This window comes from Canis lupus, chromosome 1 (genome assembly GCF_011100685.1).
Source record: "Canis lupus familiaris isolate Mischka breed German Shepherd chromosome 1, alternate assembly UU_Cfam_GSD_1.0, whole genome shotgun sequence".
In the NCBI taxonomy this organism is placed as follows: Eukaryota; Metazoa; Chordata; class Mammalia; order Carnivora; family Canidae; genus Canis; species Canis lupus.
The window spans coordinates 91,424,512-91,440,980 of NC_049222.1; the positions used below are offsets into that span (position 1 = coordinate 91,424,512).

Genomic DNA, 16,469 nt, shown 5'->3' on the forward strand with positions numbered 1-16,469 from the left:
GAATTTAAAAAAAAAAGTCAAAAGTATTTTTTTAAATATTTATTTATTTGAGAGAGAGAGAGAGAGAGAGAGAAAGAGAGAAGGAGGGGCTGAGGGAGATGAGAAACAGAGCCGTGTGTGATGCGGGGCCTGATTCATGACCCTGAGACCACGACCTGAGCCAATATCAAGAATCAGCTGCTAAACTGCTGAGCCATCCAGGTGCCCCCAAAAGTACCTTTTAAAAAAGAGAGAAAACACGATAGAAGGGTATCGTTTAGTTACTCTAAAACTCTGACTTCCTAAGAGCTAACATTTTTCCCCTTCCTTGAATGTGCAAAACTGCCAGTACCATTGTTACATCACGCAAACTACATTCGTAATGTAGACACTCTCTATACCTAGAGACTCATCTGGACTTTTTTTCCTTACTCAGCCTGTGCTGTGTGTGTGTGTGTGTGTGTGTGTGTGTGTGTGTATTTTAATGACTCCTACATTTCTTTTATCATTTTCACCAGAATTTTATTTGCAGCCCTTTCATGGCATGAGCCCATTTTAGCACCATCTCTAGAAGTGTTCGTAATGGGTGGCCTCTGAGAGTATACAGCCCTGAGTAGTACTGTTTAGCCTGTTTCAGGGTGTGAAACACGTTGGTCCTCCAATCCCATATCAATAAGAAAATTGTGCATGTGCCAGTATCTTTTAAAATTACAAGCCCTACACCATGTGGTGTAATGGCTATTTTTCATATTATTATCATTGTTTGATGCATGTCTCCTCTTTCTGAAAGCCACATGACTTCCGAAACCATCACTCCAGCAACTCTAGGTCGGGAGAGCTGCTGGGGCATTTGGGCTGAACTTGCCTGTGGCCATCTGGAGAAGGAGCGTGGGTTTCCACTGGCAGCATTGCAGGGCATCTTTTATCTTCCTTAGTTAGAGAGTGATGGCTGGCTACTCTATATGGAAATAAATTGTTGAGCTGCACAGATTGGTTACATTTATCCTTTAGAAAGGGTTAGATGGAGGGGCGCCTGTGTGTGTGGCTCAAGGGTTGAGCATCTGCCTTTGGCTCAGGTCATGGTCCAGGGTCCTGGGATTGAGTCCCCAGGGGGAGCCTGCTTCTCCCTCTGTGTCTCTGCCTCTTTCTGTGTGTCTCTCATGAATAAATAAATAAAATATATATTTAAAAAAGGGTTGGATCGAGTGCCTTAGGCTCTTGACAGCAGAGGAACCCCATCCTTTTGGCCTTGGAGAGAATGGCTTACTAGTCTTTTAGCATGGATAACTCGAAAGATCCAGTGTATCTTCTGACTGAGTATTTGAACAAGGTCTTAAAAAAAACTCTCTTATAATTTTACAAACTTGGAGAAAAAAATCATCTGTCAGAAACTCTTTTAACAGATGTTCATGTCTTTGACCGTTGTAATATCACTTACCTCATCTATGAAAATTGAAAGGAAGTTGTCAGGATCTCAGATTTCTTTTTAACTTTTAAGCTACTTTGGCTGTTTCTCTTGTTCATCATAAAATCAGAATTTTGACAAATTGACCTTCTTTATCTGGTGAGAGCATAAATAAGTTTCTGCCAGTGAACACTTTGCCTCAGATCTGTACGAGCCCTGCAGTTAAAACATTTTGTTCCCATTTAAATTGGATCCTTTCTTTCTGACCAGCTTTCTCCTAATGACGGAGCTTACTGCATTTTTCTGTAGTAGGTGTTGGAGAGATATTTCCAGTGCTTTTTTTTTTTTTTTTTTTGGTCTTTCTGGCACACTTTCCTTGCCCTGTCAGTATACTTAACTTTGATTCTTCCATTACGAGTTAGATATCAGGGCAGAAGGGCTGCAGGTTGTCACATTAGCATATAAACAAATTGCACAAATGTTTGCATGGAAGATGCACTTGGATTACATACATTCCAAGGAATGTATTTGATATGAGCAGCTTTGCATCTTGCCAGCCCCCTTGGGTATCAGTTCTGGACTCAGTATGAACACAACAGTTCACCTTGATTCAGAAGCAAGCATAATCTGTTTTTTTAATAAAGATTTTATTTATTTATTCATGAGAGACACAGAGAGAGAGGCAGAGACATAGGCAGAGGGAGAAGCAGGCTCCATGCAGGGAGCCTGATGTGGGACTCTATCCCAGGGTCCTGGGATCACATCGTGAGCCAAAGGCGGATGCTCAATCGCTGAGCCACCCAGGTGCCCAAGCATAGTCTGTTTAGTTTATTTTTTGTCCTGCCATACTCCCAATTGCAACCCTGACATTCCTTCTTGAAAATTACCAAGGTCCGTTTTATCAGCAGAAGTTACAAAAAGTCAGTCTCTCTCTCTCTCTTTTCTTAAGTGTCACTCAGCTTCTTGAAGGAACAAAATGTACCAGTGTCATTTTCTGTTCAAATAACTCTCCTACAGGAATCATAAACTTCTCCTCTGGACCTGAACAAATATTCTGTTACCTTTAATGGAACTCTTTTTCTTGCCGGAACAGTAACCCCTCTTGATTTACTGTTCAATCTGTATGAAAAACCTGAGTGACCTAATTCTGCTTCAATTTTCTGTGCTCGTGAGGACACTAAATGAGTCTCCTGCAGTTATGCAGTATTACATGTGTTGTTGTTTCAGGAAGTTTAGAATCCTGAATCTCCTTATCAGGCTACCTGCTGAATCCCATTGATGGGGAGATGAAATTGTCTGGAGAGGAGCACTATTTAAAATGAAGATTTCTATTAACAACAACAGCCACCACAAGGAGATAAAATTTTCTGCATTAAAGGAGCCCCTCCCGGACCCTCGCTGCCCACCCACCATGGGCTGCACTGAATGCATATAATTTTACTCTGGAATCTACTTTTCCCATTCTATAGTTTAAATGCTTGCACTTTGCACTTCTTGCCTCCCTTCCGTGAAAGAAAGATTCTTTTGTGCTGGGGAATCTGAGATTCACTGGCAAATTACTAGGCCCTTTGGAGAAGCAGATATTTTGGGGAGAGGTCCCCCCCGCTAGCTCCCCAACTACTCTGAGGCTCCATCTGCCCCCCTGTTCCTGCCTCCCTGACTCTGTCTGCAACCATCCTAAGATTATTTGGTTAGTCCTATTTCCACAGACCTTTAGAAGATTAAGGAAAAGCAGCTATACCTCTATACCTCTAATTTTGCACCTGACCCACTTTATCAAAGAGAGTAAACCAGAATGCCAAGGGATGGTTGGGGTTCTGGGATATTCAAATGAGAAAGGTCTGCTGCAAATCTAGAACCAAGGAAGCAGCATAACCAAATCACCAGCCCTTACTTTCCCCACTGTGATACCTAATTTTCCTGTAGTACAGCCTTCTTTCTACATGGGTAAAGCTGTTCAGTTTAAGGCTTTTTTTTTGTTCCACTTAAATCACATATTTGAAAAAAAAAAAAACTACAATAGGTTTTTAACATGCATCGTCTTTGGCTTAGTTTTGGAAATTTTTGGTTATGTCAATATTTTAAAAATTGAATTAGACAAATGAAATGCACCTTTTGTTCCTACAGTTAAAAAAAAAAATCCAAAATAAGAATCCCATGAGTATCAATAATAATAAGAATGTGAAAGAATGTTGGAAAATTCTGAACAATTTGATCAAAAGAGTAAAATAGTGGAAGTTTATTATTTTTATTTTATTTATTTTATTTTAATTTTAATTTATTTCTTTACTTCAAAAATGATGGAAGTTTATTAGTGTTGTTTGAACTCACAAATGTTTAGTCTGTTGCAAAGTTAAGCCATTTAAAGGTGTGATTGCTTGTGTTGGTACCTATAACTGAAATAACAGCGTGATAACAATGACAGCACTACTAATAGCACATTATGATGATAAATCATTCAGTAAATCAGAATTAATAACATGTGTGTACCAAATAAAATAGGAATCTGTCATAATATTACTTCTAGTGAAGTCAGTGAAAAAAATGATGTTTCCCTTACTATCATTTTTGAAGTTTTGAAAAAAAAATGACATTTCTTTCTCTACCAAAGCAAACAGCTCTAAGTTATTTTGTTTTTGTTTTTGTTTTTTAAAGCTCTCATTTTGATATTTGGGCTAAATGAAGTATTAAGATACTTTGTGACATCTAGGTCAGACAAGATTTCACTTTTTCATGTTAACACACAGCATGCTAAAGGATGATAAAACCATAAAACAGATCTGTATTTATGTGTTTATTTTACGTTTTTTAAGATTTTATTTTTTAAGTAATATCTACACCCAACGTGGGGCTTGAACTCCTAACCCTGAGATCAAGAGTTGCATGCTCCACCAACGGAGCCAGCCAGGAGCCTTGCATGTTAGGGAGTTTTAAAAACACCTTAAATTATCAGCTTTTATAGTTGAGGCCTAGGAAAGCTACAGTTAGAAAGTGTATATTAATTGTGTGTGGTGACTGCAGGTGCCAGGCAAATAAGGGCTCTTGTCTGGGTTCCCTTCTTTAGTAGCTCTGTGAAATCTGCCAGCTTCTTACTGTCTCCAAACCTGAATTTTGTCATTAGTAAGATGGGACCATTATAGCACTAACCTTGTAGGGAAGCATGTGTGCATGTGTGTGTGCATTCATGGATGTGTGCTGGTGTGTGTGTGTGTGTGTGTGTTTGTATGTTTGTGTGTGTGTGTGAGACAGAGAGAGAAGGAGGAAGGGAAAAAGAATTAAAGAAAATTGTTCATTAGATACATGTTAGTATAGTTAATGTTAACTTACTTTAACTTACTACCTTCTACTATTCTTCATGAAGTCTCTTCCAAGACACTTCTGCCCCAAATTTGGAGGGAGGTGATCCTGGAAATAGATTTAAATGGTGTGTAATTATTTGTAAGACTAGGATGCAGGCGAACCCTGAAGCCAGTTTATACAGGCAAACAGTAAAAGTATCCCAACTGAATGAAGAAAGGGCGATGTCTTGTCTTTTCTGCTCCGCCTATATTATAACGAAGAAGGGCCTGCAGCTCTATTTTAGAGGATGTCCTAGGTGAAAATCCCCAGCAATCCTTTTCTAGAAATTCATAGTTTTTAAACACTGCTGCTTTATCATCTACTGCTACCCCAAGCCTGATTTTTAAAAATGCCTAATTTGCCTTTTCTTTACTCAGACAGGCACTGCTCACAGAGGAAGTGGTTGTGGTTGGCAGGGCTCTCTCTGAATGTTTTGGGGTTGGCTGATTTCTGTGGCCTCAGCACCTAAAACTGCTCTTGTTCACTCAGCTTTAACCGCTGTTGTCACCAGCATCTTGGCAAGAAGGGCAAATGGCCCGGTTGCCTAGGACAGAACTAGAACTTGGGAAGAAAACTCTTGTTGTCTCAGCAATGCACGCTGGCTGGCTGGGCATTTGGGAGCAAATCACACTGTTCTGTCTCTCCGTTTTCTCCCTGTTCAAAGCGAGCTCTGGCCCCTGATTTCCCTCTGGGATGTATCACGAGCCCTTCTTTTCTGGGTGCTAGAGAGAGGTTAATGAAGAAGGCCAGAGTGTTGGGTAACATACAGCACCTGTCTGCATTCATGCAAAGGTAGCTCTTCTCTGTTTAACATCAGAAAATCTAGTAGGGCGTCGGAAATTGGCCAACAAGCAACATCTGGAATGTGTCTTGCCCGGAACTTAGACCTGAGGGTTATTGTTTATCATTAAGGTTAAATTGTAATGTACATTTCCACCTCACCCTTCCCTCATTTCATTTGTCTCCTCAAGGCTTCAGGCTCGCATAGCTCATAGGATACAAGAACTGGAAAACCTGCCTGGCTCTTTGCCACCAGATTTACGAACCAAAGCAACTGTGGAACTGAAAGCACTTCGGTTACTCAATTTCCAACGTCAGGTAATACCTTTTCCCCAGCGAATCTAAGATGTAGGAAATAAATGTAAGTCTGTTCAATATTGTTATAAAGATATAAACTTAGTAAAATAGTGTATCTTTTAGACCAGCAGCATAGAGCTATGAGTAACGAAGATGAATTGCTTATTATTCTTTTTTTTTTCTTCTGTGTATCAGAGACATTTTTTTTTCTCCTCTATTACGGTTTCCAAAGTCAGAGTAATGGCATTTTGTTTCCGTGGATGCAACCTCGAGAACAAATGGGATAGCTTTGCCTTTATGACTCCAAAGAAAATTCAAGAAGGTGGGAGAGTAGGAACTTGTAAACACAGATGCAAAATTCTAGCCATGTCTTTGAAAATAATTTGAACAAATATGATTTGTTAGGCACCCTACTGAATTAATAGCTAATTACTTATAAAAATACATAAAACTGTTTGACCCCATCAGACCCCCATGTGTTGGCTGGTCAGTAGACTGTTATCTATTGTTCTTGCTCTGGTTCTTCGTAGTCACTGATGAGTGAAGGCTGGCATGATGATCTATTTTTATCATTGCTAAGTCAGTGGGACACTAGCGAAATGACGTAGAGCTAATTTTTATATTGGTGAGTTTTGCTTTGTGGAGCCCAAAAGGTGCAGGTCTGCTGGCCTGCACACTGCCTCATTTAGCCAAAGAGGAAGAGGAACGTGTGCTCGTCAAGCAGGTGGGTTTTACTTGGTGAGAGTCTCAGGGCATGCAAAACGAATTATTAATGAATGAAAGTAGTTTGGAAGTATTGAATTGCATGACACGGTCTATTGCAGGATGTGACTAAAATCACAAGGCCACCCCAGGGCTACCATCCTATGAACTTGGGAGCACATTTGCCCTATTAATTATAATGTCACAAGAGGGCATCCATGGTGGCAGGGGGCTAGTTGGCCGTAGCTTTGTGGGGAGTAGGTTTCAGCTGAAATTGGAAAAGAAAGAAAATAAAAGACTCTGAGTTCCATTTACTTCCTTTCTTATAGGTGACGTCATGCAATGCCTTGGTGAAATGCTTGATAAAGTAGTGTGAAGTGATTAATAATATAGTATATTTTCACAAATAAGATTATATTCGGATTCACTTCACTATGCTGGACTCACTGGTCTCTGCTTTTTTGCTTGACATTGTAGAGAAATCCATTATCTATGAAGTTTCCCAGTGAATTAACTGTAACTAATGCTGATTTGAAATTCAACTGAATTATTATTTTAATGTATATTCCCAACCCTGCCCCCCGCTACCACCACATAACGTACAACATGAGTAAGATACCGCATTGTTGATAATCTAAAAGAAGTCCATGATGTAGTGTGAAATTTAAATGTCTTGAAGAATATCATCACTGGGAGTGGGTGGAAGCCAAAGCCAGTATTTCCCATCTTTTATATGAGAATTAACATTGAATTAATATTGTTTGAATACCTGCTGTTACTGTACGTGAACAGGAAGTGATCTTTCCACTCTTTTTTGCAGAGCCTCATTAAAGCTAATCTTTAGACACAAAGAGAATGTTAGTATGGCACTTAAAATGAAGTGAAATATTTCAAAAGCTCATTAACTAATTAATATCATTAGAATAATTAAACAGAATAAATTAATTTATTTAAAAACCAATACAGCATCTGCTTTTTTTTTTTTATAGTGCTGTAGTGCAGGATACATTGGTGTGTTTTATCCCCCTTTATCTGAATTGCGTGGAAAGGAAACTTATACCATTTTTGAAAATACCACGTAAATTTGGCGTGATTCAGGCCCCCAGTGTACCAAAAGTCTAGCTGTGGTTGGAACCTCGTGGAGCCCCTGCAGTCGGCCCCGCTAACTGGGAGCTGGAGCAGGGCAGGGCCCAGGAGCCAGGCCTCTGTGTCCGCAGCCTCTCCAACTGCTCCCTTCCCTTGACAGCTGAGACAGGAGGTGGTGGCCTGCATGCGACGGGACACAACCCTGGAGACGGCCCTCAACTCCAAAGCCTACAAGCGGAGCAAGCGCCAGACCCTGCGGGAGGCCCGCATGACAGAGAAGCTGGAGAAGCAGCAAAAGATCGAGCAGGAGAGGAAGCGCCGCCAGAAGCACCAGGTACGGAGGTGTGGGTGGTGGGGCACCCCCCCCCCCCCGCTCCATGTGGGCAGAGGTGCCCCCCACCCTGACCAAGAGCTCCGATGGAGCCAGAAGGACTGAAGGACATCCCATGGTGGGCAGTGGGCACATCCCAGAGCAGAAAGGTCCCCTGGAGCTCCCACGGTCCAGCCGCCCCATGTAAGGTGCAGGGAGGCCCTGCCGGGCTGCTGGAGGACCCTGCTTTCTGCATTCCAGGCAGGTGTCTCCCTCCTCATCCCCCTGGCTGGTGCCCCGCTGGATGGGCAAGGGTGGGCTGCCTGGGGCAAAATCCCGAGGAGCGGGCACTTGGAAGAGGCAAGAGGAGAGCAAAACCAGTAGTTCTTATAGCAAATATAAATACAGTCTCCTGGGCTTTTCAAGGGCCCACTTGGAGGTTTCATAGGGACAGATATTTTAAAACATCCTTTTCTAGGGGTTTGGAAATAGTTTGATGTAGGATTTGATTTTTGCATTGCAGTCCTACAAATTTTGTTTGTTTTCCTGGGCTTAATTTAGTGCCCCGGCTTCAGTTTTATTTTGAAAAATGTCAGGTTTTCGTTGGTTCGCATTTCCTCGCCTTTATTTAAAAAGTCAGTCCAAACTCTGTGCAGTGATTTTAGCTGCCCCTCCCGCACCTGATTTCAAATTTCGGGGCTAAGGCATTTAAGTCAGAGCAGAAGAGGCATTACTTTTATAACCTGGCTCTCACTAGAAATATCTGCTTCCCTCGGGTTGATTCAAGGGTGATTTGCTTTAAATTTGTCCTCACCATTTTGCGGGCTTCTGTTAATCCTTGGTTTTGCTTTTTTTCATGAGGCCATATCCATGGTCCTAGACGCTTCTCTTCCACAAGCTGGCGCCTCTTCCCACCAGCCCCAGAGCCCACAGCTCAGCTACCAGGAGACATAGCAGGGCACCTGCCTCACAGAAGATTCTAGTCTTCCACTGTTGTGAAGTGCTCACTGAGCGTTTTCCTGGGCTGCACTGAAATCTCAGATGACATTGGGAAATAGACTTTAAGCGTCCTTTTCCTTCTCCCTTTGGGTCCTGTAGGAATACCTGAACAGCATTTTGCAACATGCAAAGGATTTCAAGGAGTACCATCGGTCTGTGGCTGGGAAGATCCAGAAGCTGTCCAAAGCGGTGGCAACTTGGCACGCCAACACTGAGAGAGAGCAGAAAAAAGAGACGGAGCGAATCGAGAAGGAGAGAATGCGCAGACTGATGGTAAGGGGCTTGCCTGCGGGGACCCAGGCCCGTGGGGTCCTTGCATACACCTGTATTGTGGGTGTTAAATACACCATAGCAAGAGTGGGTAAAAGCAGCTTATCAGATACATGAACACGCCCCTTTGAACTAAATGTGAATAGAGTGAAAGCACCTTCTCCTTCCTCGACAACGCATGCCGCAAATCCATGGCCACAGCTGATGAGTGTATAATATCTCTGTATCCTGGGGTAGCCTTGCCATGCAGGGGATAGCTTCTCACATCAAGGCAGGTACAGTTTGTAGGAGGCTTACCAAACAAATCTAGAAGGATGGATATGGTCGTTCTTTTTAAAATATTGCCTCTTTGAGACTAATGACACAGGTTGTTTTGAGTGAGTGTGTCATGAAGTTGTGTGTCTTAGACTCAAAGAAGGTCTGTTTTTTGAAGCCTCTGGTGCTTATCTTTTTTTTTTTTTTTTTTTTAGTGGTAGAAAATTCTTCCTAACAGAGTAAAAAGTGATTTTTAAGTTAATTTTGAAATGTTACTTTTTCGGTTATGGCTGTTTTATTGTCAAAGGCTATTCGTGGATCATTACATTTGTGCTGTTATTTTCTTAATGGACGGTTAAATACAGAAGGGATTGGTTTACATCGTTGGCCTGGGTATCCAGCTTTATTGACCATTCATTTTTGGAACTGGACCCCAGAGCACACCGTGGATTTCAGAAAAGTGTGTGTGATCTATAATGAGGGGATACTGCACATTCTATCAGACATAATGCCGGAGTATGGGATGGAGATGAAATCGTTAGCCTTGGCCCCTAATTACATCCCTGGAAAATTTCAAGTGACTCTGTCTTCCTTGATGGGATTATGGTTGGCATTTTGTGTTCATTATCTTTTTTGGATTCTGGAGAGTAAACACTGTGTTTTAAAAGTCTCTGCGTCCAGGTGCTACTAAATCTCACCACCCACCCCCATGTCCCCCTCCTTTTTTTTTTGGTGGAGTGGGGGAAAGGAGAGGACTGTCCGCTAGATTTCTAACTAGCTAGGGAGGCCATTTCATAGTGATCTGAGCAGCAAGCAGTCAAATTTGTCTGATTCAACTGGAGTGAAACTATATTAGAACTTCAGTAACAGATTGGCTTGACACTAATGATTAGGCATTTGCAAATCATTAATTTTTGCAATTAAATGATGGAATATACAGATAACAGAGAAACTGAAGTTTTTTATCACTCTTTCTTCAAGTGAGATCAACCATAACCAAATGCAATTAGAGTTATAATAGCATTTGAGGTTCAGGCTCATGCACGGGGCAGACAGCAGCCAGACTGGGTGATGAAACTGCTGTCACTCGGGCATATGCCGAAGTGACACCCCAGGACTGAAGATCCTCAGCATTTCTGCAGTGCACTTGTCTCTTGAGGATTTTGTGACATGTCCCTTTTATCCTGCTTCACACAAGGAAAATATTTTGAGATGTCCTTTTATTGGGATGTGTAAAACAGATTTCTCTTGAAATGGCTCAGAGTACGTCAGTTTTTATTGCATTTAACCTCATAATGTTGCTTAATGGGAGGTAGAGGTGGAAATTACTGGATCTGTTTTATTGCTTAGCAGCATCAGACTCCAGGTGCTAAATGCCTTGTCTGCAGTCACCTAGGCCCTCTGTGCTGTGCTGGTCTGTGACAAAAATCCCCCCGAATTTGACATTTTCCATCAACTGCAATGTTTGTAATGCTTCTATGTATCAGAAGTTGCACTTATTACAGTCAAAGTCCATTTGAGTCTTTGCCTTTAGAAATGATTATTGAAGTGCGCCTGGATGGCTCAGTGGGTTGAGTGTCTGCCTCCAAAGGTCATGATCCTGGAGTCCTGGGATTGAGCCCCACATCGGGCTCCCTGCTCAGTGAAGATTCTGCTTCTGCCTCTCCTCCCCCCTCCTGCTCTCTTGCTCTGTCTCAAATAAATAAAATCTTTTTAAAAAAGTGCTTACTGAAATGTTACTGAATGAAACAACATTATATCTGGAATTTGCTGCAGGATAGTCCAGTTTGGGATTAGGAAGAGAAGTTGTGGGAAAGGTAGCCATGAGATGGGAGTCATCATGAATTAGTTGCAGTAGCCTCGTGTTGGTTATATGAGAGACTATACTCTTCTCCCTGCTATGGGTTGTTCTTAAAAATTTGCATGCCACAAAGTCGAGGATACACTTTGGATGGTGAATTGTCAAATTTTAACAATTTTTTGGTGCAAAGAAATCTAGGAGAACAAAGAGCTGACTCAAAGTGCTTGCCCATACCAGGAAAATAAGTGTGGTCTTGTGTCCTGGGACTCAGGCATCATGCCCCCGGGCACATCCACATCCCCGATGGTGCATGGTAATTCGTGCAGCCTGGATCATTTGGTTTGCTGCATTCACCACCAGTCAAAGTTCAGACCGTGATGGAGAGTGATGAGTGGAAAGTGGAGTTACCAGCCGATCTTCACTGTGCTCCAATCATGTCCTTCTTTCCTTACTAGGCTGAAGATGAAGAGGGCTACAGGAAACTGATCGATCAAAAGAAAGACAGGCGTTTGGCTTACCTTCTGCAGCAGACTGACGAGTATGTGGCCAACCTGACCAACCTGGTTTGGGAGCACAAGCAAGCCCAAGCAGCCAAAGAGAAGAAGAAGAGGAGGAGGAGGAAGAAGGTGAGCGCCCTGGTGGCAGCGGCCAAGTCAGTGGGGGGTGGGTTGCATGTGATCAGGGGCCAGTTGAAGGTTTTTTAGTACACGCTCCTCACTGCCCTGGTGGAAGGTTCAGACAACTGAGTTGCAAAAACTGCTTGTGCACCTGGGCACAGCGTGAGGGAGGTGACCAGGCACACCAGGCAGGATGTTGGAGGTGGGCGTGCAATGGGTGCCAAGTACCAAACTGCAACAGTTCAGTCTGTATTCTCCTTATTTCACACCGTGTTTCAAAATTAAGTGTACATGGTCAATAGAAGGAGGAAAAATGTGGGCCTACAGAAGTGTTTGCTTAAGTAGAGTATCGCCTCATTAGCATGCAAAGGAAAAGGTGATATTTAGATGCTGTGCTCTCTGGCCATCATGTGGCCATGCAAGGGTGAACTGCCTGTGTAGACAGACCTGTGAAGGCGGAGCCTCTTTGAAGCTCGAGTGGTCTGGAGGTTTTGTTCTTGGTTCGTATTGGGTCTTCCTGGCAGAGCCTGACTGGCCCCGGGCAGCACATGCCCGCAGGAAACAGGAAGTCTTCGTCAAGGTGGTGGGGATGGAAGATGGGTGGCATTTAATCGTGTATTCTCTGCACTGAATAACTGAACAAAATGTTTTTTGCAAAAAATAATTAATTTCATGGCTCCTGAATTCTCATACCTGCTTCGTAATTAAGGAGGAGGAATAAATGATGGAGAAGGCGCCTTCCTTGCACCTGACTCCTCTGGTATAAGATAGGTTCCCGCATGGTGAAGCTGAGCAAGGGATGATGACTCAGGGCTTGGATTTAGATGTTTCGTCGGTGAGAAATACCTCATTTTCTTGTCAAGGTAGCATGACAGACTGCAGAATTCCAGCTCCCCATTTCTGACTTTTAAGAGGACGTGTTCAGAGTCAGGGAAGAGCACACGGGGAAACAGAATTCTGTAACATTCCGTGAGGTGACCCCAAGAAGTGACGGTTTTTGCTTTTCCTAATCAGAAGGGGGATTTTGCAGAGGTAACCCCAAAAACGTCACTGTTGGTGTTTTTTTTGTACTGAAGTTCACTTTCTACATTTTTTTTGTGTGCGTATTAAAAGCTAATGGCCCAGATTTGTGCTTCTGGCTTATAATTAATAGATTCCTGTCATGATATTAGATTGTTCTATCATTGTAGGCAAAGAAAAGATAGATATATAATATATATAATTGAGTGATCGTGATCATGCCTGTATTTTTGTGTTCATCTGTACAAAGCCGGAACCTGCCATAATATTTTTCCTGGTGCTGCCAACGGCATGTGATCTCTAGGTTGGCTCTCTCCTTCCAAACTCTTGCCTTCACGTGTGCTGGTAGCACGTATTCTTTCTCTTTTTTCTGTTTGCCCGACAAATAGGAACTGATCACTTTCTGTGAGCTAAGCAGCTTGCTGAATGCTGGGGGAGAGAGAAGGAGATGTTGGGGGAAAAGCATACTTACCCTGTCTCTCAATTCCATCAGAGAGCGAGAGACAGACCGACGTTGGTCAGATACGCACCTAAATATATAATCATAAACTCTGTGAAGGAAAGACGGGGAGCCAAATTGGGGAGGGGGCCTGATTTCCTACCAAATGAATGATTCAGACCAAAGCCGCCCCTATCTGCCCCGTGGGAACCTCTGGGTGGCTCCTGCAGGACATCCCACGTGATCGAAGGTGCAGAATCGTCACTTTCTCATCAGCCCTCTGCCCCTTCTTTCCGGGGACCATCTCACTGGGACATGTGGGGTTATAAAGAAAGGACACAAAAGAAACCAGGCCCCCTTCCCAGGCCTTCCTGAAAACCGTCTCTTTCACAGGGCACCGAGACTTGGTTTCAGAGCGAGTTACCTAATTCCAGATGCACCTTTATTCATGTGCAAAGGAAACGGATGCTTTCAAAAGCTGATTATTTGGCAGTCTGGATTATCTGTGGCTCTTCCCTCCATTAGAGTGAATGATTGAGAGTGGCTGCTTCCAGCTTCTCTGCTGGGGAGGAAGGCTGTGTCCAGAAGCCTCAAGATTCTGTGCTGACCCTTTCAGCTCTCCCCATGGAACTGAATATTAAGCTGTGCCTATTAGCAGTCCGGTTTCGTTTTTTGTTTGTGTTTTTTTTTAATTAAGTAAGGCATCAAGAAGCCTTTGTTTTTCTTGACCCAGTGAACTAACAGCATCGTGCTATAGCAACAGGGCAGCTAGGATCCGGGGGGGCTCTGTCTACGCTGTTAGAGACGAGTGTGGTTGAGCTTGTGATTGAATTGGAAAAGGATTAATTTTTTTTTCTTTTTTAAATATTGCCCCGGTGTAACAGAGAAGGCCTCTTTCTTTCTGCCAGAATGTATTGTGTTTCCTTGTTGTTGGTAACCAGGAGAGTGGGTTTCCTTTAACCTACCATGACCGTGTTTGTGCCTCTGTTCTCACCATTAGAGCCACTGCTATGAAGTATACATTTATAAATCATTCCAGAACTTCTCATTCTCAGCTTGGCCTTCCACTCATGCCCTTGAAGTGAAAGAAAAGGAAGCGAGCTATATGTATCTACCTAGGTGTTAGAGGAGGAATAATTTGTAAAGTATTGAAATATCTAATTATGTGAAACCGGTCTTTGCAGTGTGACGGGATTAACATACTCCGATGCGCACTCAGCATGACCTTGAGGTCTCTATCCCCTGCCATGATTGTTCTCTAACATCTGCTGGGTGACTACAGGATAAAAAGAGGGCATGAGGCGACATAAAGCCCCACCAGGGTGTGTACAAATAGGATTGAACATGCTAACGTAGAAAATTGGGCCATTGCCCAATAAGTCATGCTAGTCTGCCAACTTGTAAGCTAATAACTGCGTAAGAAAACATATCATACTAATCTGCTTTTATTCCCTTATAGAATATTTCCTTAAAAGATCTATTACCTAGTGCTTTAGTCACTGGATCCCTAAGAAGGTGATGGGGTTACATGGAAAAGTGTATCTAAAGCATGTAGCCTTTGGCTCAGTGTTTGAGCATCTGCCTTTGGCCTAGGACGTGATCCCAGGGTCCTGGGATTGAGTCCCACATCGGGCTCCCCGCAGGGAGCCTGCTTCTCCCTCTGCCTGTGTCTCTACCTCTCTGTGTGTCTCTCATGAATAAGTAAATAAGAGCTTTTTTTTAAAAAAAAAAAAGCATGTAGAAGGTGCCCTGGCACACAGGAAGTGCTCAGTAAATAGTAGTTATTTTATCAAACCACTCTGTGGTATAAATGTAGGAGAGCAATTGTTGAAATGTGGTTATAAGGGTTTTTTTTTTTCTTTTGAAAATAAGGTATTTTCTCCCATGTTGTATGTTCTCTGTGATATCGAGAGAATAAATGGCTATCCCCCCAACCCCACCCCCAGTTAGGATCAGTTAAGTATTGGGTGGAATGTCATTCAGGACAGTGACAAGTTCTTTGACCACTGAGACATGCAGTTGGAAAAAAGGATTTATAATTTTTGGTAGACTCTGCTTACACCTACCTCCCTTGCTAGTTCCCACAAAGAACATTTCATAATTGTGGGGCTTCTAATTTGCATTGGGTTCTGGTAGTAATAAGGTAGTCCTTGCAGGGCTCTAGGGTGACTTTCCTTAAGCTCTAGTGAGGAGCCCAGGCCAGCCACCCTCACCCCCTCCCCCATGCCCCAACCTCCCACATCCAGCCAACTAAGAAGTGTAGTCCCTTCACAGGTCCCTCCTCCTGAGTTGTTGACTTCAGGCCGAAAATAAGTGTTTCATTCCCTCTTCCAGATCTTTCAATGCAGGGTATACCAACAGAACTACACCCTTGTTACGAATGTGTGACATTTCTTGGAAACTCACGACACTAACAGGAACCATCAAGGATCCGAGGATCCGTGGAGGACTGCTGTGCCAAGTATCTTTTGCATCGTGGTGTTTGCTCTTCCTTCTGAAAGTTCTTTCATTCTCTTTCTCAGCAAACACTGTTAAAAGCAAATCTCTGGACTGTGACGTTTTGGAGGGGAAATCTTTCTGGCACAGCATACTGTACTGGTCAGTATAGTAGTAGGATGTGTGGGGGTTTTTTTTATCATTTTTGGATACCAACAAGTCAGAAAAACCTCCTGGTACAATTTTTGGTGAAAAAAAGCATGAGATACAAAGTAGAAATGTGGTAGAGACATTTCTTTTAAATTCAGGTTACTCTCTAATTCTTCTCAATTCTTTTCTCTCTCCTATTTTCCCCCCAAGATGAGGATTTTCCCCTATAAGGAGAATTTCACAGGTGAAAGAAAAGTTCTTTGTTTTTTTTTTTTTTCAAAAGATTTATTTATTTATTTTAGAGAGAGAGAGAGCAAGAGAGCGAGTACACAAGTAGAGGGAGGGAAAGAGAGAGAGGGAGAGAATCCCAAACAGACTGCATGCTGAGAGCAGAGCCTGATGCAAGACTTGATCTCATGACCCTGAGATCATGACCTGAGCCAAAACCAAGAGTCAGACACTCAACAGACTGAGCCACCCAGGCATCCCTGGAAGGAAGGCTCCAAGGTAATTCTGGGCATTTTGAGTGTAGGGACTGTGGTAAAGGTAGGTGAACACAATGCCACCGAGATAAGATTCATTTG

General features: G+C 42.8%; 1 protein-coding gene across 6 annotated transcripts in view; it reads left to right on the top strand.

Annotated features, from left to right (window-relative positions):
• The window catches only part of SMARCA2 (SWI/SNF related, matrix associated, actin dependent regulator of chromatin, subfamily a, member 2), a 174,898-nt gene that overhangs the window by 34,035 nt on the left and 124,394 nt on the right, over positions 1-16,469 (top strand). For all 6 annotated transcript variants that reach the window (XM_038527171.1, XM_038527166.1, XM_038527167.1 and 3 more), the window contains 4 exons: positions 5,695-5,821; positions 7,749-7,922; positions 8,997-9,170; positions 11,679-11,849. In XM_038527171.1, the coding sequence (XP_038383099.1) occupies positions 5,695-5,821; positions 7,749-7,922; positions 8,997-9,170; positions 11,679-11,849 (646 nt within the window). The remainder of the gene's footprint in view (positions 1-5,694; positions 5,822-7,748; positions 7,923-8,996; positions 9,171-11,678; positions 11,850-16,469) is intronic.